The sequence below is a fragment of the Vidua chalybeata genome, chromosome 2 (assembly GCF_026979565.1).
Source record: "Vidua chalybeata isolate OUT-0048 chromosome 2, bVidCha1 merged haplotype, whole genome shotgun sequence".
NCBI lineage: Eukaryota > Metazoa > Chordata > Aves > Passeriformes > Viduidae > Vidua > Vidua chalybeata.
The window spans coordinates 59,535,793-59,561,213 of NC_071531.1; the positions used below are offsets into that span (position 1 = coordinate 59,535,793).

Consider the following 25,421-nt stretch of genomic DNA (forward strand, 5'->3'; position numbering starts at 1 on the left):
GCCCTGCCTGTACTGCCTGATCTGATTACTGCACCAACGCCTCTATGGCTTTCAAATTCATTTCACAGCTTTCCAAGAAACAGATGCTAATACCTGATAAGTGGCAGCACCTGGATTCAAAACACGTTATCAGTTCATCTGCCTCCAATATCTTGAGTGACATCTCAACTTGGTGAAGAAGTGTTACCCTAACCAGCTAACATATTTCCATGCAGGGAAAAAGAAGCTCCCCTTCCATACTTGTTGACATACAGATTCACACCTTTCATTGCTCCTACTTAAGCACACAGAGAAGAAGTGAGTGTAGTGATCCTGCTTCAAATATTTTGGTGTCCAGGGCTCCCATTGCATCCCAGAAGTTATATATTTGTCACAAATAGTTTTAAATGGCTCTATAGGACAGCTGAGATTCTTTGAAACAGTTCTTTATTAAAACAAAAGCAATCATTTGCATGTTGATTTTGATTATCAGAGGACACAGACACAGTTGCATATGTAACAGAAGAAAACAAACCACATAAACTGCTTTCTTTGTCATCTCAGAGCTCTAAATTTCAGTGTTTTAGCTTGCTTTCTGACATGGTGAAAATAAGACATTGTTACAGTGCACATATTCAGAAACTATCACACAATAACCATTAAAAAAAAAATGAAAACCATATTATATATTCAACTAGTTTGACAAGACTCATGTTTTCCACAAGACCTCTTACCTTGCTGTAAGACAGAATTACCCTGGGAACAAATAGGAGCCTAGATTAATGAGGCGCTCATGAATCTAATTACAGAATGGCAAAAATCTTGAAAAGAGGCACGTCAAATAACGCGTCTGTTATTCTATGTCAATACATTATGTACACAAGAGCCACTCGTGGCCAATAAAGTCAATGGGAGGATTTGCATAAACTTAGAAGAACATAAAGAAAAGGAAAACACTGTTCTTTGCACTGTACTGGCTGGAAAATGAAGTATATAGCTAGATTATAGTAAGACCATTTGCAGGTCCAGATTTAGACACAGAATTAATAAGGGAAGCAGAGTGGGACAGAAGGGAACATTGATGAAAACCATATTGCCACTTTTGCCTCCACAAGCACTCCAGTAAGGCAGCCTACTAGTGTGGCAGCTTGGGAGTGTTGAACTGCTCGGAGGCAGCTAGAGCTGGGGGCCAGGGGCCAGTGTCCTACTGCATCACTGCTATCAAGGGCAGTAAGTCCTGTCCCTTCCACAATGCCTTCCCTTCCTGTGGTAGCACTTACACAGCAAAGTGCATTTTTACCCTCCCTCCTGAAGTCTTGAGCCAGATACCACTGCTTCCAACTAATAAATGGATTGCTGTCTTCCGACCAAGTCTACTTCCTAATCTATTTTAATCCTTTAATTAATTCCTCTGAGGTCTCATTTCACTCTGATGAAGATCAGTGGAAAATCATTCTGTTTCTGAGTGCCTTGCTTGTGTTACTCTGACAAATGCAAATCAGTGGGTAATTATCTACTCGGTCACCAGATAGTCTGTGCCCAGCTATTTCTGCAAACAAAAAGCACTAAAACTAGGTACTGAATCTACCCCCAGAGACAGGACAATTGCAAAGCACTGAGCACCAATAAACACCAAGAAAAACCTAAAAAAACCCATAGTGCCAACTGCTGCCAGCAATATTAGTGGTCAGAGTGGGCAATCCCTTTAAAGAGTATAAGTACCTGTATGACACCCCCACATACAGGTCATCAAGCCAGATGAACTCTGAACTGGCAGTAGCATTGTCTAAAGGTCCATTGGATCTCTCATATTGGCTGCTGCCAGTTTTATCATATGCATATGTCCCTGAGGTACTAAGGCTGAAAAGTCACATCATATCTTACAAGGTAACCGTCACTGTAAACATAAAGTTTCTGATCTGTGGGGCTATAATCAATACTCTGGATTGTATCTAACTTTTTATCCATGATGATACTAACTCCATTTTCTTGGCCAGTTCTTGTGTCATACATGTAGAAGATCTCCTCTTTCTTAGTGTTCAACGGCCTTGTGGCGTAAAGAACACCACATAACATGAAAGCATTGGAAACAGATGGCTTGTACTGTCTCGTCTGCCAAGTATTTAGCACATCAAGTGTGGTCTCATTGAGCTTGCTAATCACAATGTTGCCCATGTTATTTTCAGTTGAATATATTACCCATAACCCACTTTCATCCACGGCAAAATCTATGTCCTGCCACGCAACACCTGCATAAGAGAAGCGGTTACCAATAGCAGCATTTGGAAGCTGCTTCCTCAAAGCCTCTGTGTTTGTTTTTATATTGTGCTTCACCATATATCTTGAACCATAAAGATGATAGTACAAGTAATTTTTATAAAGGGCAGCACCACTTCCTTCCCCATATGTTATTCTCCTTTCATATGTGTATTTAAACAGCAGGAAATCATCAAAGGAATTATAAATTCTGAAGTATTCTAAGTATCTCCCATCGGTGTTCAGTGGTGCAACCCAATAGACTTCCTTGTCTGGGTTAGAGGGATCGTAATCTCTACCCCAGGAACCGTATTTGTAAGAAAATCCTCTCCAGTTCAGCTTGGCAACATAAGGCTGGCTAACATTCATCGGTCCATGGTGAACGCAGGTACCTGTAAGTAAAAAGAAAAAAACCAAAACGAACAGCTTTTCCAAATGTCATTACTAGGGGAGAGGTTTTGCAGACCGTAGCCTCTAGACTGTGCTTAGTAGGAATAGTTTTGTGACCAAGCACACACAAATGCACAGCTTCATGTGTAAAAGGCTCATTTTGGGCCAAGGTCAGCAACTGAATGGCAGCCAGTGTTCCATGTTGACTCAAAAACTCAGAAAAAAAATAGTACATATTATTACACTTATTTTAAAGAGAAGGTGGGGGATTAATTCACAGAAAGTGTTCGCTGTGCTGTTCCATACAAGGGAGAGATTTCTGTTTCTACCCATTTGAGGCAGGCCAGCCTAATGCATTAGGAAATCCCTTGGAAAATACAATTTCAGAAGCATTTTAGGTTATTTTCTACCTCAGTGGAACTGAAAGCATCGGAGTTGGGGGAAAAAAAAAGACTGAGGAGCATCTGATTTTTTGTGTATTTCACTGTGAAGGGGAAGAAAGGAGCAGAAGCAGCAGTAATTCCAGAGTCACATTTCAGATTAGCATTCTGCTGTCAGAATCACAGCTTTACAACTGTTTGTCACAGTCACATGGTGCCTTCCACCTCAGGCCCTCAAAGAAATCTGCAGACAGTAACAACCACAGCCCAGGAAATGTACACTGATATTACTCTGACTTTTCATGTGAGGCAACGCTAAAGAAAATATGATTTCAAGCTGAACCAGAACAGCTCTGTTTTACACATATCAACTGTAAAACCATTTTCAGCATCATGAAAAAAATAATTTAAATATAAGAAACAGTTTTATTTTACTCATGCTAAATTAGTGACATTCCTGTTTCCTGATAAATTCTTAATATTTATAAGTCACTGGTAGGAAAAAAAACTCCACTCAAAAATGTCCCTGGCCTTCTGATGAGTGTGAAGCTGCCACTGGCAAACACTAGCATGCACTTTTCCAAGTGTTAACATTAGCTTTTTGTATTACTGCCACAAGCGTCCCAGATTTTTCTCTGTAAGGTTATCTTCACCTGAGGTAACAGAGACAGAGATATCAAGTGGCTGGCACCAGCTCACAAGTTTAGTGGTACTCCAATGTTTCCCAGTTCACCAGGGTGCTCTAGCCACAGGACAGCCTTCCTTATTAAAGATGGAGTATAATATGAATAGACCCAAGTCTCACACATCAATTAGTGAATAAATAATGGCCACAAATTTTGGTGTTAATAACACCTCCCTCAAAACAGGAACTCTGTGCTCTAACAGCTATGGTGCTGATGAAAGTCAAAACTAACTTTTGAGGTTTTAATACTTTGAGTGGGAATCATGTCACAATTTCTTGCAGCTTCTATGACAAGAATGGCTCGTAAGCTCAGTCATATGAAGCGATGTCTGGCATAACCTCTGCCTCAGCACAAAGAAGAAAGAGGAATAACAGAGAAAGATTTTTTCTTTTGCCCTCAAAGCTGACCATTCCTAAGCATGGCCAGACAATACTTATGGAGATGAATTGGAAACTCCTGAAACCACAGACAGGAAAAGTCTAGGAGACATTTTGTTCTCAAAGGCTTTGCAGTCTATCTCACAGAAAGAAGTAAAATTAGAGGCAGACCAATCTGAAGTAGTCTACTTGGAAAAAGTCTGGGAAACAACATAATTGGTGAAAAAAAATGCACAGTTACAAAAGCAGAGAAATCTTTTTCTGATCTGCTTTGCCTAGGAGAAAGGTGCTCTACCTATGGGACTAGAAAACCTGTGTCCTGAACATTAGTAGTGTCCAAGCACTGACATTTGTGCCAATGTGTAAAGTTGGTTTGGGCAGTGAAGCTCTGCGTGCCTCCCCCTCTCTCAAAATGTACTATTCCTCTGCTTCTGCTGCTTAACACCTTCACTCCTCACAGTTTTGTACTGTCTTATGCTAGTGAGTGTGACCTGGAGGACATGGGATTCACCTGCAGCCTTCTCTCACCATCTGTGAGGAAGGTGGGGGGGCAGTTTTATATTAAATATAAATCATGATAATGAGATAAATCCCTATGTCCCCAGGCCATGTTAGCAACTTCCTTGGGGGCAGTATTGCCCATGGGAGTAGCTCTTCATCACTGAGTCTCCATCTGATGGCAGAGAAGGTGGCAGAAATTGCAAACACTCCAGTCTCCTCCCCAGACACTTTTGTGTCCTGGGTTTCTTGCAGCTGAAACATGGCATGACCCTGGTTGAATGCTGCTTTCCTTCCTGCCACCAAGAATCCATTCAAATCAGCATTCCGGGCTCAGAGCAGATGAGCATTTAAGCATGCACTTAAGTGCTTTACAAAGGATGAGGCCCTGGAGCAGAAACCTCATTTCCAAATATAGCACACAAGGCAGGCCCTGCTGTATGGCCAGGCTGGATTTCTGGAAATGGCACATAGCATGTCTAGTAACATGGCCTCAGCACTTGGCACAGCTACCAGCATTTGGAGGTGCTTACACCTCAGCTCATGCAAAGGAAGAAAGCTAAGGCAGCCAGTGCAAAATGGCTTGCAGCCTGCCAACTTCATAAATCAATTTGAACTGTTTTTTTTCTCATATCTCTATTATGTATTGTTAACTCTGGCATGAGGACTTCTTTAAATCTGGTGACATATTGAATATATTACTGTGCTTAAATAACAATAAACTTATCTCAGAATTAACTGGTTATTAAATGCTCTAAAACTCTTCATTTGTTTAAAAAAATGTAGCACTGAAGCTTGCAGGTAGTGAAGCACTACTAAGCTCATCTATATGCGACCTTAAATAATTTTTCATGTCATTAAGCAGAACACAGTTCCAGGTTTATTTTAATAATTTATACATTGTTTCATAAATAAAAAACAAATGTGTGTTCAGCAGGGAGACCTTTTTTTACAAAAGAAATAATAAATTATTATTTCTTCCCTTAAAGAGATCTCTCTGCTGAACACTTATTTGGTTTTTATTGATGAAACAATGAATTATTAAAATAAAGTTAGAAGTCTGTTCTGTTTTAATGACATCAAAAATTGTCTGAGGTTTCTATAGAGTATGTGCTTGATTTTTATTTCCTTGAAAATTCTCCCATAATTATTTTTTTTACAAAAATCCTCTGTGGTAGTAGGGGGTGATCTGTCTTTCACACAGGTTCAGAAGAATTCATTGTCATTTATTTAATCTAAACTTGCCTCCCTGTCTAGATCTTGGGGGGAAAAAATGCACAAAGGAAACAAAGTGTCATGTAATTTTGTAAATATTAGAAGGTACTTGAAATAAATCCATATGCATTATTCAAACTTTCAAGTTTTTAACTCCTTTCTCCATTGTTTTGGGCCACAGATAAATGACGTCCTGGTATTTCTGCCTTCCTTTGTCTCATGTTTATGTAGCAAACAGCCAAGGGAAGGACCAGTAAAGGTACATACATACATACTTGTCCCCACATAAAGAACCAGTATCTCAGCTTTATAGATTATATACTTATCCTTCTGATTCATCAGAAAAAGAGCTGACATCTAGTTGTCAGGACTGAAGAGAGCCTGACATGCTTGGCTAACAGGCTGTAGAACTAAGCATGAGGCACATGCTGCTGGGTCTCCCCTTACCCACTTCACTCTGAAGCACTGACAGAACACATCAGCTTCTTACTCCAGCAATACAAGAAAACATTCCAGAAGCCTCTGGCAGCTGCCAGCTGCCTCCAGGCAGCTGCATCTGATTGCAGAAGAGAAGGGACCACCTTTGGCCTATGCAGACAAAGGTCACAAGACAAGGTGGGACCCACACTGGAAGGAACTCCCATGAGGGGCACCGACACCAGAAGCAGGCTGGTGCTACATTCTCACACGGGCTCCCAAGCACTAGATATGCACCCTCCCCTCCCATCAGATCAAGCACTGCATCCAGATGTAGGAGCTGTTTCCTAGCCTTACTAGGGCTTGAGACACAAAAGACTGAGCTCTAAAGGAAAGAGCTCTAAAGGACTGACCTCTAAAGGCTCCTACTATCTCACTGACACAGGAAGACCCACAAAGACATTCCAGTCTTTCACCAGTATCATGGGGGACAGACACACGCTTGCAGCAGCGTAAAAAAAGACCTGTGTCGGCAATATCTAACAGGGGATTGGGTGAAGGGAGGGCTGGGTTTCATCTGACACACCTTAAGGCAACTAAGCAGCTAAGGTCCTTCAACTCAGCTCCTTCCAATGCCTATGAATAAATGCATGTGTCTCCAGAGGCAGTTCAGGAAGTCCTGGGGAGGACAACTGGCCAGTCCTTTTCAGGTGCTTCTCTCTCTTTGTGTATGGATGCATTCAGTTCAAAACACAACCCCAAATACTCAAAAAACACAGACAGCTTAGGTTCATAGGAGGTAAAACAAACTAAGAGTGAAATCACTGTAAGACTCCAATAGGATTGCCTGAGTTTCAGCATTAGGCTAATCCAGGTATTCCTCCTGCCAAGACCTACTCACCAGTAGCTCAAAATCCTTAATTTCTGAGTATATAAAATCCAGGAATAAAAAAAACACCCAACGCTACTCCTTTTTTCCTTTCTTTCCATTTTGCCTTTGAATTTCACCTAACTCACTTCTCCCTGCTTCCTCTCTCAGATCATTTCAGTGAGGTGCAACACAGCATGTGCTGCAGAGTCCTCAAAAGACCATCCTGGGGTCTTTTCTGTTTATACCTACCCAATGCAGCCACAGGTGATCAGCCCAAAGGAAAACTAATGGATAAATATTTCTTCCCACTGGAGTGGTGAGGAGAGAAATGCCATGAACCATTGCAGATAGGAGAGCCAGTGACAATGATGGGGATGATTACCTATATGTCAGATACTCAGACACACAACACTCCAGTCAGGGTAAGGCAAATGGAAACCAGTGATTTCTTTCTGCTCTGTTATTTGAGAACAAGCCTGCTCACTTGAAGAAATACAGCAGCAAAAGCCTTGGGGGACAGAGTCAAAGGGGTTGCATACTACAGCAATGTGAAGCAAGAAGCTTTAATTAAACTTGCATTTAGACTCATGATCTTAGACAGCTTGGGTATTAGTCAATCTCTCTCTAGTTCATGCTGCCTACCCAAAATATGCAGGAGGAGGATGAAGGGGGAAAGAAAAAGCAACCTGAAAACAGGACAAAGAGTCAGTTTAATACAAACATTATAAATATAATATGAACTAAAATCAGGTCAAGGCCAAGAGGTTTGGCAGGAATTCAAGACATTCAAGCTTGCAGAGAAAACATAATGAAATTGTATTCAAACGCACAAATGGGTGTTAGAAAGCTCCAGAGGCTTAGCTGTGAGCATCCATGCAGCACCCCCAAAATGACCAGCCAGGAGATGCAGCTTTCTCACATACTTACTCCATCTTCCCAAGCAAAAATATCTTCCTGGTTTTAAGTGCTTTCAGATACAGTCTGCAGGACATGTAGCTGCTCTACAAAGTCCTCTGCACAGATGATAGTTGCTTCCCATGAGTCACATAAATCATAATATGCTAGTCCTGTGTGGATTAGCAGGGATCTGAGCCTACACAACACCTGAGTTATCTGTAGAGCTAGAGTTTCCCAACACGAAGAAAACTTGCCAGCGTACATGTTTCTCTGCCAGTCCTTTGTGCCATCCTCAGAGACCACACTCACCCTAAAGGAGGCCATGTGCAAATACACTCACACACATCCTCCAACTCCTCCCAGATACCTAACTCTGGACAGAAAAACTCACAGACAACACCAGAGGTTGTCCTCAGCTGATTTCAGTGCTGGTAACTCTCTGGAAGTTGTTATACCAAGTTGTTTTTACCTCCTTTATTCTTTTCTGCTACAATGCAGTGTTGCCTTATGCAAAGGTGCCTGAGCTGTCCAACCAGTCAGGAATAAGACAATGCTGAAGCAATACCATTTTGGGTACAGATAAAGTCTACCTATCTCCCTACTGTGCCCTGGGAAACAATGCTGAATAAGTCTATTACAGTCACAATTCCATGCAGTTCCATTTACCCCAGAGCTACCATCCTGCTCTAGACCATGACTTGCCTATCCCTGTATGGAGTTGCATTCCAAGTGGTTTCCCTTTTCCTACACAGTGAAAGCTGCTATGTCCCACAGACACAACCACCACCCAGGTGATAAAAGCAGCCCTCTCGTCCATCACTCATGGAAGGACACAGTATTCTTGTTCAGTACTTTCTTGCCAAAAGAAAAGCTTGCTGTAGGCTTGAAGAGAACAAGATTGTTTCTTTCCACACACCATCACCCTCAAACATTCTTCTAAAACATTGTGGAGTTTTTTTCAATGAAATATTTTAAGGCTTTCCTTAAGGAGCAGAGAAAGGCCTTGAGATTTTTTTACTGCAGGTTTTTGTTTCAGATTTCTCTCCTGTCTGATTCCCAGATAAGATGTTACTCATATATTCTGTCAGAGAAACACAGCAACTGCTTGCATTGCCATGAAGTTCTAAGGAAGGACTGCTCACCCTAAGGGAAGCTTGTATTTCTGCCTCTCACCTTTCAAATGAATTAGCTGACCTCAAGGTGATGAGAGCTAAATGCTGGTAGGTGCAAATTTGTGCTCCTTGAAAACAGGACACAGCTCCTCCTTTACTATAGGCTCCTCTAGCTGACTGTTAACCAGCTTGTGTGAAAAAGCAAGAATCTTCCCCTAGGTATTGTATACAACACAGCACTTTTGCTCTTACAATACTCTGGCTAAAGGAAATCCCTCTGTATAAAACACTCAGGGGACCAACATGGTTTTAGAAATCCTCCTGTCTGTTAGTAACTGGGATAATTGACTTGGCATATCTCATCTGGTGTTTCCTAAATGTTTTTGCTCCAGTATGTCATACATAACTCTCTAAATCTCTCAAGATTATGATTCAATCACAATGTGATTTTTTCAAACTGAATACAATGTCCAGACAAAAGTTCTTTCAGTTATAAACTAATTATCACACACCCTGTAACTCAACACCATTATATGAACTGCACTCTGAGAGCCATTGATCCAGGCCCCAGAATATAACCTTTCCTAGTTAAGAAAACTATAAAATCTTAGTTCCACTGAAATCAGTAATACAGATCCTCCTTATCTTCCTGAGACCAGAATTTTCCCCAGCTCCTTTGACCACCTGTTTTAGAAGCATCTTTTGATTGTCAAGCAAAAGTAATCTTCATGCAAAGCTCCCCTCTGGAGCTTACATATCTACAGCTTTAGTACATCAGTAGTTGCTCATACATTTTCCAAGCAGCATTAGAGCAATATTGCCACGAACACAGGTCACTTTCACAGGAACTACTGAAAATCAAAGCTAGTTAGTAAAAAGACATTGTTTCCCACAGGTAATTGTTCTGAAAAAAAAAAAAAAAAAAGAGGTATAGAGATCCACTTTTCAAACTACAGGTAACAGGAAGACTGCAACTTCTTCTAGCTGAAAACAGCTACTATGTTTGTAAGAATTTGATTCCTGCCTCCATTTTCCTTTTGTACCATTGATGAAACATTAGGAGCTGTCAGCTCAATTTTTCAAGAGCTAAGGAGGATCATTACAATTGTATTTAATATTAACAAAGGGATGTCTCTGCATTTACAGTTCTAACCATGTATTCTTATCTCTTATGTGTTACCCAACAGAAATGCTTACCTGGTGGGAAATAAGGGGGTGATGTAGTTTTGGTTGCATTCTCTTCACACTCTTTCAACCGTTTCTGCAGAGATGCAATTTGTCGACGAATTGCAAGGACATTGTTTTTGTCCAGTGACTCTAGTTCATCTACCAGTATAGTCAGATTAGTGATCTAGAGGGGAAAAAAAGACAGCAATTTGCAGGCAGAGCTGACCATAGAGGACACTACAGAAAATGGTTCTAAGAAATAGGCCTTATCCTTGTAGCCTCAGCTTGACATTTCCAGCAGAGTACATAACCACAAGGATATGCTTTAAGACTAAGTTGTGTAACAGTATGCAAAAAGTGTTATTTTATTTGTAGCATAAAACTATCCAGAGAGTCTTAGACAAGTAGCTGTTGCCTAAGACTTTTTATGTTGAACATAAAAAGTTCTTATTCCAGCCTTACAAAAGTATCTGCAAATTTTATTTGCAAAGATAAATAGTTTTTTTAATCACCTGCTTGATGATATAGAGGACATTGGAGCAAATGAGATTTCACTTTCCATCTTAAGTAATTATTTTCTCTAGGTGAGTGATTAGCTACAATTTTGAAAATGTGATTTATAGTCTGCTAGGAAGGTGATAGTCTTTCCCACTTCTTGATTTCTTATTGATTGAGCCATTGCCCTAGCAACCAGAAGCTAATTTTTTAATTACCTAAATTAAAGCACAGAGGCTTTCAAGCATGGGGGTCTGTAAATTAATATTTATTATAATAATTTAATCAGCTTGTGTGTTTAACACTATGCAAAACTTTCAACTTTCAGGCAGATATTTGGTAAAACCAGAGTGGACTCAATTTGCTTTGGGGTTTCTTTACTTTTCTGTGTTCTATATTAAGGAATAAGATGTTAATACATTTAAGGTCAAGCTTTCTTTTAATTTATGCTGATGAAATGTTAAAATAATTCTGCTAGCTGCAGTAGAGACAGACTACATTTCCTCAACCTAAACACTAAAGAGAGAATGGACTATCTGTGTACTTAAACCCTCTGTGGCTAATTCAAACCTTGGCAATACCTCCAAATATATTTGCTCAACAATGGCATTGCTTCCAACAAGGCTGGGTTTCAGCTGGGTGACCAGTCTCTCTAGGTCACTGATTTCCACTTTCAGTAACTGGAAGTCCAGCTCTGTGTAAGAGACACTGCCCATCTCCACTTGCTGCACTCTGATGGTTAGATTGACGATTTGCTGCTGATACAGTTCAATTCTTTTTGAGTACTCCTTAACCTGAAAGAAAGAAAAAAGAGATACATATACAAGTCCAGGTTAGGAAATAAGACAAGGCTGTCTGACATCCTTATTGTATTTCTCAGAAATATATATATAAAAAATGTATTTATTTCTGAGTACCCTATGCATATCTTCCACATACTTGCCATATATATTCTTCACATAAACTGCATAAATGTAATTCTCATCACATCCATTAAAAAATATAAAATTTAACCCTCTTTTTTTGTTGGCAGTTTCACAAAATCGCCTCAGAAATGCCTGGAGATAACTGAAGGCAGAATTTTACTCACAGTCTTCCATTTTTAGAATTCATTGCCAATATTGTCTCTGTGAGCTAATTTTATCCTCAGTATACCAAGAACTTACATTAGTGAAAATTTTACTAGGAAATCTGCAGTGTATTATCTCTCAAAATCAACCAGAGAAGGCTGCAAAATACAATAAAGGGTCTCCAAGTTTTTCAACTTCATTTCCTATTAACTCTGAATCCAAATAGGACTTTACCCTGTGTACATTTGAATTGTGTCAAACATTGGCAGAACTGATTTGATGCTTGTCTTTGGGCAGGGAGGAAATATTTAAATACAGTGTTAAAAATCAAATCTGGTTTAAATTAAAGCGTTAAATATATGGCAAGAGTTAGCTGGAATGATTTATATAGCAGCCTTTTCAGTCTTTGAAGCATTAAATAGTTGTCCAGATAAATATATTTTCACACATATATCTGCTGAGATAAAGGTCACAGCACAAGCATTGTGAAGCAGAATGTTAAGAATATTGTAAGGATTTGGGACTTTCCTTAGAAATGTTAGTTCCTTGAAACTTAACGCTTTGGTAAAGGGGCATAATTTCTCTTCCATACACTTCATATATCATTATATCACAAAAGATAAGTACGAATAAATAGTTTGTTGCACTAGTAACTTCATATTTATACCATCAGATGGTATTTGTGCCTCTATCTACAGCACTGTAATTTCCATTACTATTATTTCTTCAGCTGAAAGACAGCCTACATCTTCTCAAGCATTTGCATTATCTTAACATTAAAAAAAGTCAATACTTTTTTCCCATTGTCTGAAATCCTGCCATGATATGAAGACCATGGACTCCCTGTTTTTCTGCTCTGGCAGCCCTTGAGACAGGGATCCAGAAAAAAACACCACATTTATCAAATTTCAATCTTGATTGAAACCCTTGTGTATCAAAGAGGAGGTATGGGAGCTCATGGCATGGAAATTTATAAGTTATGTATGATGTGGATTAAGGAAGAGAAGCATAAGAGTAGATACTCTATTCAGAAGCATAATTATCAATAATGGCACAACTACACTATAAATCTTAAGCCACTACAAAAACCCTGCATGGACATACATTGTATACACCAAAACCAGGATGCTCACTTCCATGTATTTAAATCTGATTTTGAAACAGATCTTCTGTTCTAAATGTGTGCAGCCAGACTTCAAGCTGCTCAAAACTGTCAAGTTTCCATAAGCTGTAACAGAAGCACCCTGGCTCACAGCACTGGATGCTCTAGATCTCCCTGATCAAGCCAGGATAACTTCAAGTTATTGAATTAAGAATCAAAAGTTATATAATTAAAGTTATACAATTAAGAATTTAAAAAAAAAAAAAAAACAGCCTAAAAGACCTAGACCTAGTTCCTTGTAACTGGCTAGCAACAGTGATAGCTGCAACCCCTTGCCCTAGGTGCCACCATCATCTGGTAGGGAACACAGGAAGAACCAATCCATTTGGAAAAGTCAGAGCTACTTGGACCTCACACTTTCAGTGATCACCAAAATCAGTTTGGCATTGAAAGAGAACCTCTGAAAAATCATCTGGAAAAATTATTCAAAAGCAAATGTTTAAACTGTGTGTCTAGAGTTTGTTCAAGAACAGCAACAAGAAATTATTACAGCCTGAGAAGTATGAAGCAAGTCCATTTTTGATCAAAATTGCACTGCTGTGCGAAGTTATGTCTGTCACAGAGGTATCTGGAAATCTGTCTACGTATTAATAACCTTTCTTACAGTAATACTGGAAATAATTAATGAACTTTTTCATGTTAATACTGCTAATAATAATGCAATACAGACCAAATCTACAAACCACTGAAATAAACAGGCTGCTGGAATTAATGATGGCTACTCATTAGTGAGTAACCTGTGAATCTGACATTTTCTCCAGGGTTTTCAGAGCCTGGACAAAATGCTGAGGGCTGGAACAAGGCATACATAGTTATTTCAGCCCTGACTACAGAATGCAGACCTGAAGTTCTCCTCCCATATTAGAGGATTTTCACTCAGTCAAGCATCTAGGTCATTTAAGGACACATCAACACCATCCAGCAGAGTATAGCTGAGCCTGAACTAGCACCATCACTCTGCAGTGCTCTGCACAGCCACACGAGCGTCACAGAGAACTTAAGCTAATAGCTCCCCTGGCAAATTATTGGACAAATAAATTTTTCTCAGCAGTGCTGCACTACCAGGTCTATACCGCTTTTGCAGATAAATCCAGCACATACGTTAAACACTGCAATGCTCTGTGTGGAGATCCCCACCTGCTCAGATCTGGTTTAGGAGTTTCTTTGAGTTAGAAATATCAGTTGAAAAAAGAACACTATATTGCTCTGTTGATTGGCAGATAGATTTAAGCAGCTTGTAATCCCTGCTCTTCTACTGCATCTACCTGCTAGGGACTGTGTAGTCTCTTGACAGGCTGGCACAGAAATTCTGTGCATATCCTATTTTTAGGGATAGAGATCAATAACTAGTACCAATTGCTGCTGCATTTGTCATAAAAGCCTAAATTAGGGTATGATGAGGGCCTGGATTAGCCCTTTATGGGAAGAAAATGGAACCATATGAGGCATATGTAAGGGGGGAAATCCTCAGTTTCTCCTCATTCCAAGCATTGTCACCTTTGTTTAATGAAAAGGGCAGGAAAAACCTGCAGTGCTCATTTAGTGTGTCATTTACCTGCAACTGGTATTTATCAAAACAGGTTTTGCAGCATGCAAGCAGACACTTCTCCAGCACATATATGTAGAGTACAGAAGGGGGAACAAAGGTGCAAGATGAAGATGTCAAAGAAAAAAATGTGGGAGGAATGAGAGCAGATAAGAAATTACAAACCCAGCAACTTTCTAAAATCACTCAGTCCAGGACACTGGCTTCAAGCAGGTTGACCTCTACAGATCCATAAGGAGCAAGGCTGGCAGTCTGCCTTCTGAGATGGAGAAGAATTCCATTGCAGGATAACCTGTTTTGAAAAGCAGGGGCTTTTTTGCTCCTGTTCAGTGAGAATGTTGTGGTCATCCTGAGCCGTGTTCTGAAAGTCACTTTCTCTCCTTGTGATTGTGTGCTGATCCACCACCGTTATAGAATTGTCCTCTCCCCCTTCCTATTGAGAGGAACAGCCAATTGCCACTTTGCTTTAAAAGGTTAATTTTCTTCTGTAATCATAATTATGCTGGCAAAGGTTGATGTTACAGAGGAAAAATTAGTCTGGTATTTTCAGCCTACAGTTTGTACTCACTTGGCCCATGAGAGCATCTCTCTATCTGCAAGCTTCCTTGCCTGCTGATTCTATAAAAGGACCCCCTTGCTTTTTGAATTAGCCAACAATCAGGCAGAAGGTTAATGATTCAATCAGGTTGTTTATCTGGGACTTTTAGCACATGGAAAGCATCCTTAAGAGGGTCTAATCCTGCAGCTCTAATCCAGGAAAAGTTCCCATGAGCTTCAGAGGTGTTTTAGAAGAGCAACAAAAGCATGGATTCTCAGAGCCAAAAAAGGAAGCATTCAGTAGAAAGTCTCACTTCTGTAGTGAGACTAGGTTATGTCTGAATGCAATTCCCTAGGATTTTGCTCAGGATCATTTCTAATAATGATCAATATTGAAAGCTTGGGTTTCCTCCATTTCATTATTTCCTGGCCTCTATGAGTATTATCATGACTGAATTAAGATACAGGATTGCATAAGAAGCATTTTTTTCTACAACTTGAAAGACAAAGAATTTTTGAACATGGAAATTTATGCATGGCAGGATCTCAGAATACTTAAGTTCAGATATCAATAAGGTAATGCTCAAAAACTCTTTTCTGTCTATTAAAAAATAGAAAATTATAACTGAGAAATCTTACATCAATTTACACCAAAATTCAATCTGTTAATTTCAATTTCTGACCTAAAGTGTCTCTTTGCCCATATCACGCCAAAGTATATGCCACACTTCACCTAGATGCATTGTAACTCTGCTTGGCTGATTGATCTCGGCAGGATGAAATTCACTGAAGCCTGAGTTAGGTCAGGAATTTTCACTGTCTGCAGCAAGAATTGCAAGTCGAGGTCAGTGTCTACACTGTGGTACACTGCTGGGCACAGAAGGGTGACAACAGTCACAGCAGCTGACACCAGCTGGCAACCTAGACATTAAAGTCTAGGGTGGGGACTTGCCCTGAATTTAGAGGTGAGTATCAGGTACAAATCTGGACACCTAATTTTAGGTATCTATAGCACTAACCTATGTTTTTATATGAGCAAGATGTCTGAACTCATTGGAGATCTGAGGTTTTCCTCACAGAGAGGTCAAGTAGCACTTGAGATGCTCCCATACCTGCCTGGCACTAGCCTAAAGGGAACATGTACCATTCTGAATAAAATACCAGTAAGAGATAGGTTACACCAGCACAAGAAACTGGGAAAGGTGGTACACAATCACCTCAAAGAATCATGCCAATATTTGGCTAGGAATCATGCCCCTCATCCCATCCCAGCACAGCTACTTTCAAATGCTGGCACTGACCACAGTGGGAACAGTATGGGGACCTGAAATCTCAGGGATTTTCATGGCTCATTAACCCTGAGCTGCACTTGGATGTGCCAAGGGATCAGGTAACTCCTGCACTTGGAGGTAGCAGGACTTATGTCAATTTGTCCTTCACATGCCTGCTGACAGCTGAATGTGTTTCACTGTTAGCTCCAGCTCTTTCAAAACAAACTATTTGAACTGAAAGAACTTACCACAGGATCCTACGCCTGTTGTTGTGGGTTTTATGCACTTCTTATCTGTTCTTGATTATACCAGAGGAGGGTTATGAATATTTATGATTAGAATTTATAATTTAATGCTTTGCCTTTTCTGCTGATTAATTCAAGGACACTTTGTTTCTTAAGATGCTTGGTTTCCAAAGAAAACACTGTCTGCTGGACACTCAATCTGAATCCTGACTATTTATCCATCATAAGAAGTCAAAGGCAGACCCCTGTCTTCACAGGCAGTTTCACCCAGTGCATTACATCATGTGTAGGTTTGCCTGAGTTCCTCAAAAAATGGATCTCAATTCATGCAACAAGCAACCAAAGCAGTGTTTGTCTTCAACAGAAATGCATAATTCAGCAGTCTCACTGCCACAGCTTTAGATGTTGAAAAGAATGATTTTTATTTATTTTTCCCTGTGAGAGCAGAAGCAGTGAAGGGGCAATTATTCACCTACTTCTTCACTCTGGACTGTGGTGACCTTTCTCCTCTTTCCCTTAACTGCCTTCTCACAATCTGGCTGGCTTGATACAAATAATAACACGTGAAAGAGCAGGAGGCTTGGCTTCCTATAGCATCGTGTAGCAATCACAAATTAATAAAAGTGAGCCAAAAGAGGAAAAATATAATCATTCTTCCAAAACATCCCATATGTCTCTAGCTGAAAAGGCCTAGAAAAGAGACCTGGAAATATTCAAATGTATGACATGTTACAATGTCAAATATTAGAGATTTAATCACCTTTCTCCATGTTCTTACAGAGCTCTCTTTCCCACTCAAAGGCACACCACAGAAAAATGCCCACTGCTGTACTTTTTTGTAGGCAGCCATTCTTCAGAAGAGATACAACAGTTACTTTTAAGACAAAAGAACACCTTACTTTAGAAAGCTCTGCCTCAAACTTCTCCGAGAGTGTTGTGGCTGTAATTTCCAGTTGCTCAGCCTTCTGCACTGGAAAGGTGGTATCTGGCAGGTACACAGTGCACTGACAAGTTCCCTCATTATTCACAGAGCCAGACACATTGGTAAAGAGCTGCAAAAACAAATTGGTAAGAAAAAAAAGTGTTAACATTCTTCTCTAGAATCAGTACCTAATAATGTTTGGCAATAACATGAGTTGTGCAAATCACACGATCAACAATTTCTTTACTAGTCATCTTTCACCTTTTTCTTCCAAGTAACTCAAAATATCTAGCAATTTTTATTACTCATCCTTACAAATATCTCTAAAAATAGTTAAATATTGCTTTAAAGATTTTACCATTGGAAAAATGGAGACATATAATAGTCCTTACTTTCCCAATCTTGTGGACAATGTTCCTAAGATAAAGAAATAACTTTTCCAGCAGAGAGAAAAGCAGGCAACAGCAGGAAAATAATGTAATAAGTTAGGTCTTACAGCTACTATTCTGTTCATATAAATTGGACTAATAATTTAGTCATTTACACCCAAAGAGAGAAAAGCACTAAAATTGAACTAGTAACAGGGAATGTTTTGATTAAAAAAACTTTCATTTGAAGATTTGCAGCCAGCCACAGCAAACAGACAAGCGCATTTAATTATACACCACTGAAAGGTGATGAATTAAATATGCAGGTTTGGCCTATGGTAGAGATTCTTATTTTGCTACAAAATATTGCTCGTAACACCCACACATCATAGCCCACCCATCCATCCTTGTGGATAGCTGGCAAAGCTCTTGCCCATGAACTGCCTTATCCCAGCTGTCTGCACACTCACAGCATCATCACCGAGCAATGCGCATGACGGACAGGAAGGTCAGGTCTGGCACCCCCGATCTTGCCATAATTTACAGCCAAGGCACACTGTGGTCTATAAACACCAGGCTGAATACTGAGTGTGATCAGATCAGTTCTTTTTGTTTGTACACAAAATGTTTCCAATTCATAAACCTATCACGAATTTATTAATAAAGATATTTGATGTTACTTTAAAATATTCTGGCACATACTTCAATGCAGCTGTATATTTTAAAGCTACAGACTTGTTCTTTAAAAACACTTCTTTCTATAATCTCTTCTGCCTTGCAGAAATTCTAGTGTTATTCATGTGTTTTCTCCTTTTCTTTCCCTCTTAAAAATAAAAAAGCAAACAACAAAACTATGTCCTCAGAGCTGATGTTTCAGCAATTCTTCCCTGGCTTTTTCACAGTGCTTTCAACTAATGTCCTCACTGAAAAACCAGCCCAGAACACACAGTGATGACCAGCACCAAAGTTGTCTTGATCTGTGAGCCCAAAAAGAGAAGAGCAGCAAGCAGGAATTATCCCAGTTCACATTTCTGGCAACCTCTTTACTGCAGCCACAACAAACAACATGCATCTCATTTTGAAAGAAAGTGTGGAAAGACTTTTTATCTGTGTTATTTAAGCACCATGGGTCTTAAAACTTCACTCAGATTCCTAAAGAGATTTAACATGAAAGGAAGCAGAGAACTATCTCATGGCATTCCAGAATGTCCCAGCACATAACTTGCATTGATTTCTCTGCCAGCCAGGTTACCAAAGCACTTCTGAAAGTCCCACTGAGAACACATTTTATCTAAGTTTCCACATATTTTTGAAGATATGGCTATCAGTATGTAAATTAGTATGAAAAATTAGTTCCTAAGTCACTTAGGTATTTCTACATCTGAGTCCTCAGTGCATTGGCATGGTTGGGATGGCAGGAAAGTTGCTCAGCAATAAAAAACGAACAGATGGGAAAGACCAAAAGAAGAAATAAATGTGACTGAGAGATTATATGGGAGCTTCTTTGAGACTGTTGCATACTAGCATGCTAATTTTTGTGTGGAAAGTATTGTGTTCTGTTCCCTCTGTGTGTAACACAAATATGAGTATATGTCTACAAGAGAGAGTATGCTATACATTGTATAGCAATAGTGTGTGCTATTCTTTTGTATGCATTACACACCCTGCTGTAAACCACAGTCTCAACTGTATTATACTAATTAGTTTTCTAGACTTACCCTGCCTATTTCATGTGCTAAAAAAAAAATTCATAAATGTATTCAGATATCTCAAAAAAAACCTTGAACATGTGCTTTTAACCTCCCTGTGAAAAACAATCATTATATTTTAACATCTGAGTAAAGAGGGAGCTTTGAGTTGAAGGCAGAGCTTCATTGCAGTAAGTGCTGCTTATATTGAAGCCAACAGTTTCCCCAAAAGAGTGGAAACAGCCCGGGCAGACAGAACTGCTTCCATTCTTCCATTGACATTACAAACCTTGGGATCATGATGTTGACAAGACCAAGAAGCATTGTTTAGTTAAAAGCCCCTTGGGTCAAAAAGTGCTTCAATCCAAGTATAATACCAGCCAAATGACAACCATGTAACAATAATGTCTTTCGTCATCCTGTAGAAAAATACATGAGATAGACTGCTACTTTTGATGAAGCTGTACAGTTTTTAAAGTTTAATAATTTATACAGAATGCTTAAAAGAGAGCAAACTGTCCTAGCCTACAGCAAGGACTTGACAGCAACACTTCACTCTGAAAAACTGTTACAGCTATGTATTTGAAGCTATGAGAAACGTTCCTTCTCCACATCCCTTCAAATTAAGAAAGGGAGTAGGAGCGAGCAGTTACTCCATTTTCTGAAAATCAGGAAATTTGTCACTGTAGCCTAGTGGCATTCACAGCTCTAAACCAGCTGTTTGCTCATCCTAAGACAAAGAATGGGATCCACAGAAAGCACATAGCAGGGCCACAGTAGGGACAGAAGCCACCTCAGCTGGGCAAGGAATTGTGGGTCCTGCAAATCAGGCTCTGAAAGAGAACCCTGACTCCATTTAACTTTCTAAATGCTCTGCTGGAGCCAGAGACTCAACTCTGTGTCAGAAGAGGTCCCTCCACACATCCCATATGCCACACTGGGCTTGCCTGGACAAAAGATCTGATGTGAAGCTGAACATGTGCTTTGGGTGAATTCTGTTTTTGACAACAATTTGCAGGACCATACAGAGCAATTGTGACCCACTGAATCTGCTCCAAAGTGAATGTGTTATTAAACAGTCACTGATAGAAAGAGGGAAAGAAAATGAACTCTGAAATCTGCAGACCACCAACTTAAGCACTGTAACAGAAGGCATGGAAGTAAGATTCAGGTCCCTCCATCACCAAATAGCTGATAATATTTTAACTAGGTAGAACAGGGAGAATCAATGTTTTCTCACTCCCAGCAACCACAAGTGGACACTCCTCAGAAGATACTTTCAAGGCCCTGTTCTACCTTATGAGAGAAGACTTCCTCAGGGAGACTGTAATCACCAAACTGTTTGCCACATTGGCATTAAATCCCCAGGGCCTAATCTGTTTCATGTCTGTGGTCCAGTGTTGGGGAAGATGAAATAGCAAGGCCCTATAAATATGATGGCCTGGCAAAAGAATCAGAGAATACAGATATCGAGATGAAAACGAGGTTTGAAATACCAAACCTTCATTACTGAGCATCTCGAAAACAATAATACAGCCAAGCTGAAAGCAATCCCCCCTTTCTGATAGATCCTAAGGTCAAATGGAATGTCCTGTCTCACCCCCCAATGTATGGTTCATCCCATACCTGTAACCCTCCCCTGAAGTATCCGATGTCTGTAACCCCATTGGCCCAAGTCCTGTCCCAGCCCACCTTGAAGCCCCCTGATAAGGTGTGGCCGAGGGACCGGACGCTCTCTCTCTCAGATCTCCCTGCTGGAACACCCACCTGGCACCATCTCTCTCTCTCCCCCCTGCTCTCCCCGGGCCTGCCACGAGTTGCGGCTAGCAACTCTATACAATAAACCCTATGCTCTAAAGACCGGGCCTCAGAGATCCTTCGTTAGCACCCATCCAAACCATCCTGGAGTCCAGCAGTCCCCACAGTCCAGTTCAGTAGTTACAAGGTTAAAGCAAAAGTTTTGGATCTCACTTGAGGCATTGAATAACATGGTAACAGTAGTGATGATTTTGGAGATTCACTACTTCCTAAAGTACTGGATACACAACACATAAATGCTTCTTCCAGGCAGCACAACTGGCTTACCTGTGTCAGAGTTAAATCACTAAGTAACTCTGTAGCATTTAAAGAAAAGGACACAAGTTCCTAAATTTTGTCTTTTCTGGACTATATTGAAGAATTGTAATGGTTATACCTTTGGGGAAATGAGCAATTTGCCGTTCGTATTCCTAGGCTGAGTCAGATATGGAAGCATTGTACTGAGATGAGCAGTCTAAAAAGCAAAGGAAAGATTTTTTAGTGTGGATTTTCTGCATATGGCACCATCCCTTCCCCAACAGATAGCCCCCATCCTACAGCTCGAAAGCACTTTGATTTTATTATGGGAGCTATCCTGAGCAACTGTAAAATTTCTGATCTGCTACTGAGGCAACAGTTTCCCAGGGCACAGCATCATTTCACAGACACCTCTTCCTGAAGAAAGGCTCTGTGTGACCAGAGCAAGGCAGGGGATGCTCCGCCTGTCCAGGAGGTGTGAGCTGAGGATGTGACAGGCAGCCGTGGCAGATTGCATGGCAGTCTAAAAGGACAGTGCCGTGCCCCGCTGCCCTAAATCCAGAGAATACTGTCCTCCCAGCAGGAATGTCCCCCTCCTCACCACCCAGCTCATGCCCCAGCCTCTAAGCAGAGGACTCACTGCCCCTTTCACACCAAGCTGTCAGGCTGTGAGCTGTGATGGCTGGGAAATATGTCCCACTCTTCTACTAGCACCATGGAGGTGACAGCATCCCACCGTGGAGAGGAAGCACCAGGAGAAGAGACCACACTGCCAAGGATACAGCCAAATCCACCTTGGGAGCCTTTTATGCAATAAGAATATGTACATTCCCTTTAACTTCCATCCGTGGCTAACGCCTGCCTTCCTGCCATGGCAAGGACAGCAGCTGTCACCCCGACACCATACTGGGAGTTACCATGGCCCCACACAGTGTGAAGAGCACAGTGCATTCCCATGATGCACACATAATGGGCTCACCAAAACCTGCCAAACTGGGAACTGGAGAGAGGCACCCTCAATGTCAAATGGTGTAACAGAGCATCAAATGGGCTTCCCCTGCAACAGGACACTCACTGCTGCGTCTTTCTTAATTTCCCAAATCCCAGCTGGAACCCTGCTCCTGACCCAGGGGATGGTGGGGATACCCAAATGGCCAGCAAAGGGCAGGTCTATTAAGTGGCACAGTGTAAACAAGCTTTGTGGGACAATTTGTCAACTAGACCCTCTTGAAAAGGTACCTGCATGCTCATACAGTTACACTGAGCATGATAGGCAGCTGGTAGCAATTAACAGTGTTAGGGCAGAGAGCATCTCAAATTGTGCAAACTACACAAACTGAGGACTAGCTTAAATCTAAGCAGACTAAGGAGGACTTTCTCCCCTATTAAGCTTTCTATCCTCAGCTTATCAACATATATTTACACCTCCATCTTGAATTTTGCAGCTTTTCCTTCCTTGAGCAGATAAAAGCACCTTCCCAGGAGGTGCTAACTTTACTGCCTGCATACACAACACTCCCAAACTTTAAAAAATATAACTAGAGGTAGAAAGGAATTTTCTGGTTGGTGAATAAACCAGAAAATTAGAAAGATTTATGGGTAGCCAGAATGTTTTTTTCTCAAACTTTAAATAAAAAATGCCAAAAAGGCAGTCACAGTTTTGGTCAAACAAAACCAATTGCTTTGCTTCATTTGAAAAAGTTCTTAAGATATTCACAAACTTTTCCTGAAAACTGAAGCCCCATTTTAAATTTGAAAAAAAAAGCAACAAAAAAACAAACAAAAAAAAAAAAAAAAAACCCAAAGAAAGGCTAGTACAAAATCAAATCTATTATTCACTAATATATTTTTTTGCTTTAAAAAAGCATTTTTCAAAGTTTTCTCCTTCCCACCTGAATTTGATGTAGCTTTTGGTTGGGGGTTATTGTGGGTTTTTTTCTGATTGATTTGGTCTGCTTTGAATTTTTCTCTTGCCCAACCAGATACAGTTTTTTAGGGAAGAGGGAGAGCACCCAACAATAATCAACCAATATAGCTTTCATGTGCCCAGCCACAGAGTATGACAGCAATCATGCAACTGGGAAAGCTCCCACCTCCCAATTCCTACCACATCAAAGATGTGGATCTGTTCCTGCTATAAGCCCTTGCTAATTAATTAGAAGCTACACAGAGCATTTAATATCCACTCAGATCCTCACTGGGAGTTGCACTCATCTAACCAAAGGCAGAATTTGACTCTGACTTCAAACCTGTGCCTCACTTTTACCGAGTCCCTACACATTAGCTGGGGGGAGGATGGAGGAATACTTTAAACTTTCTCCATGCAGAGAGACATTTGTCATGCAAATGTTGTCATGCAACATTTGTCTAATAATTTTACAGTAATCTTAAAAGAATTTTCATCAATCTAAACTACATAAGAAGACAAGAAGGCACCAAAGCTCAGGTTATAGGACCCCTGTCTTACCGCTCCTGTTGCTGCCATCATCTCAGGCAGAGCACTCATGCCCTGCATGAGGAAAAGCACAGCCACCAGTGTGTGCTTCATCTTCTCAGCCTGCAGATGTGACAACAAAAGGAGAAAGGGTGTCTTTTATAGTACAGTCTGGGGATTTCCCCAACCAAACCTTAAGGAACTTGTATGATATTTTTACAGGTTTTGGATAAGTGATGTCAAACTCCTAATAAGCAAATTATTAACATACAAAGAACACAAGTTACCATCATAAATTAACTATATTCAGTTTTCTAACAGGAAACTTTTTCCATGGGGTACAACATCTGATCTTAATCTTGATTCTATAGAACATCAGGTGCTTATTTGCTACAAGAGGTCAACAGACATTCCCCTTACAGTGACTCATAAAAAATACAGTGACTCATATAAAAATCCTTATAGATTCTTTGACGATTCCTTTAAAGTTGTGCAGACAATACACATCATTGTGGTATTTATTACTTCTTACATGTACAGAAAAGAGCAGGTCAGGCTAGACTGCTCACACCCCAGAACCATGTTTCCATTTTCCTAAAGGCCAACAGACCTTTGCCAATAAGTAAAATACACAGAGGTCTCCACAGCTTTTCAGTTCCCTTGATTCTCACATAGCACAGGTGGGACACAGACTACCTCCCATTTAATTCCCAGCAGGTTTGTGAGTCATATTAACACTACGTGCCCATTAATGCTTACTCGTGCATTAACATTGTGTACCCATCTGTGCTTACTTGCCTGCTCTTTCCATGCGGCTGCATTCCACCCGACCACAACAATTCACTGTCCTGTCTCTAGAGCACTGATCCCAAGAGATGAAAAAAGGTCACACACAATTAGTGTGGCCCCCACACTCCCCAGCTGTGCCACACCACCCTGTGAGAGATAGCTGCCTGTAGTTTCTACAGCACCCAAACCATCGTGGGAATTCTCCACTTCTAACAAGCTACTACCTTGATAGAGTCAGCTGCAAACCTCCTGTGCAGAAGAAACTAAAATTTCTCTCTTGAGTTCTTTGGATCATTGGGAAAATGAGTTTGATGTCTGGAAGGAAGGTTCTAGTTGGGACTAAGGGAATGGCTATATCTATACACTTGTAAAAAAGTCTCTAGACCAAAACATGACCATGACAAAACATCCTTTTCCTTCTTCATTCTGTCAGGCTTAGTTGCTCTACTGAGTCAGTAATAAAAGGCTGTAGCTGTGCCTAAGTGAAGAAGGGGGTTAGGAGACTCTTATTCCTTTCCAAAGTTGGTGGGCAGAGGTCAGGGCAGGAGCAGCAGTGCTGCCTCATATGAAACTCATCTCCCTGGTAAGGAACTC

General features: G+C 40.5%; 1 protein-coding gene across 1 annotated transcript; it reads right to left on the reverse strand.

The window, feature by feature from the left end:
• Positions 1-409: 409 nt before the first annotated feature.
• On the reverse strand, positions 410-24,152 carry OLFM4 (olfactomedin 4). The gene is made up of 6 exons (XM_053935255.1): positions 24,072-24,152; positions 21,744-21,821; positions 17,471-17,623; positions 11,322-11,534; positions 10,276-10,429; positions 410-2,627 (listed from the first exon to the last, which is right to left on the reverse strand). Exons 1-6 carry the CDS (start codon positions 24,150-24,152, stop codon positions 1,834-1,836), a joined length of 1,473 nt encoding a protein of 490 aa, XP_053791230.1. The 3' UTR covers positions 410-1,833.
• Positions 24,153-25,421: the final 1,269 nt, after the last annotated feature.

What these genes read in the sequence shown, in the direction of transcription:
- OLFM4 (XM_053935255.1), bottom strand. Translation starts at nt 24,152, where the DNA reads ATGAAGCACACACTGGTGGCTGTGCTTTTCCTCATGCAGGGCATGAGT. An exon ending in TTGAGGCAGAGCTTTCTAAA is followed by an intron (nt 11,535 to 17,470) that starts GTAAGGTGTTCT and finishes TCTTTCTTTCAG; the next exon opens with GTTAAGGAGTACTCAAAAAG. An exon ending in ACCCCCTTATTTCCCACCAG is followed by an intron (nt 2,628 to 10,275) that starts GTAAGCATTTCT and finishes TTTTACTTACAG; the next exon opens with GTACCTGCGTTCACCATGGA.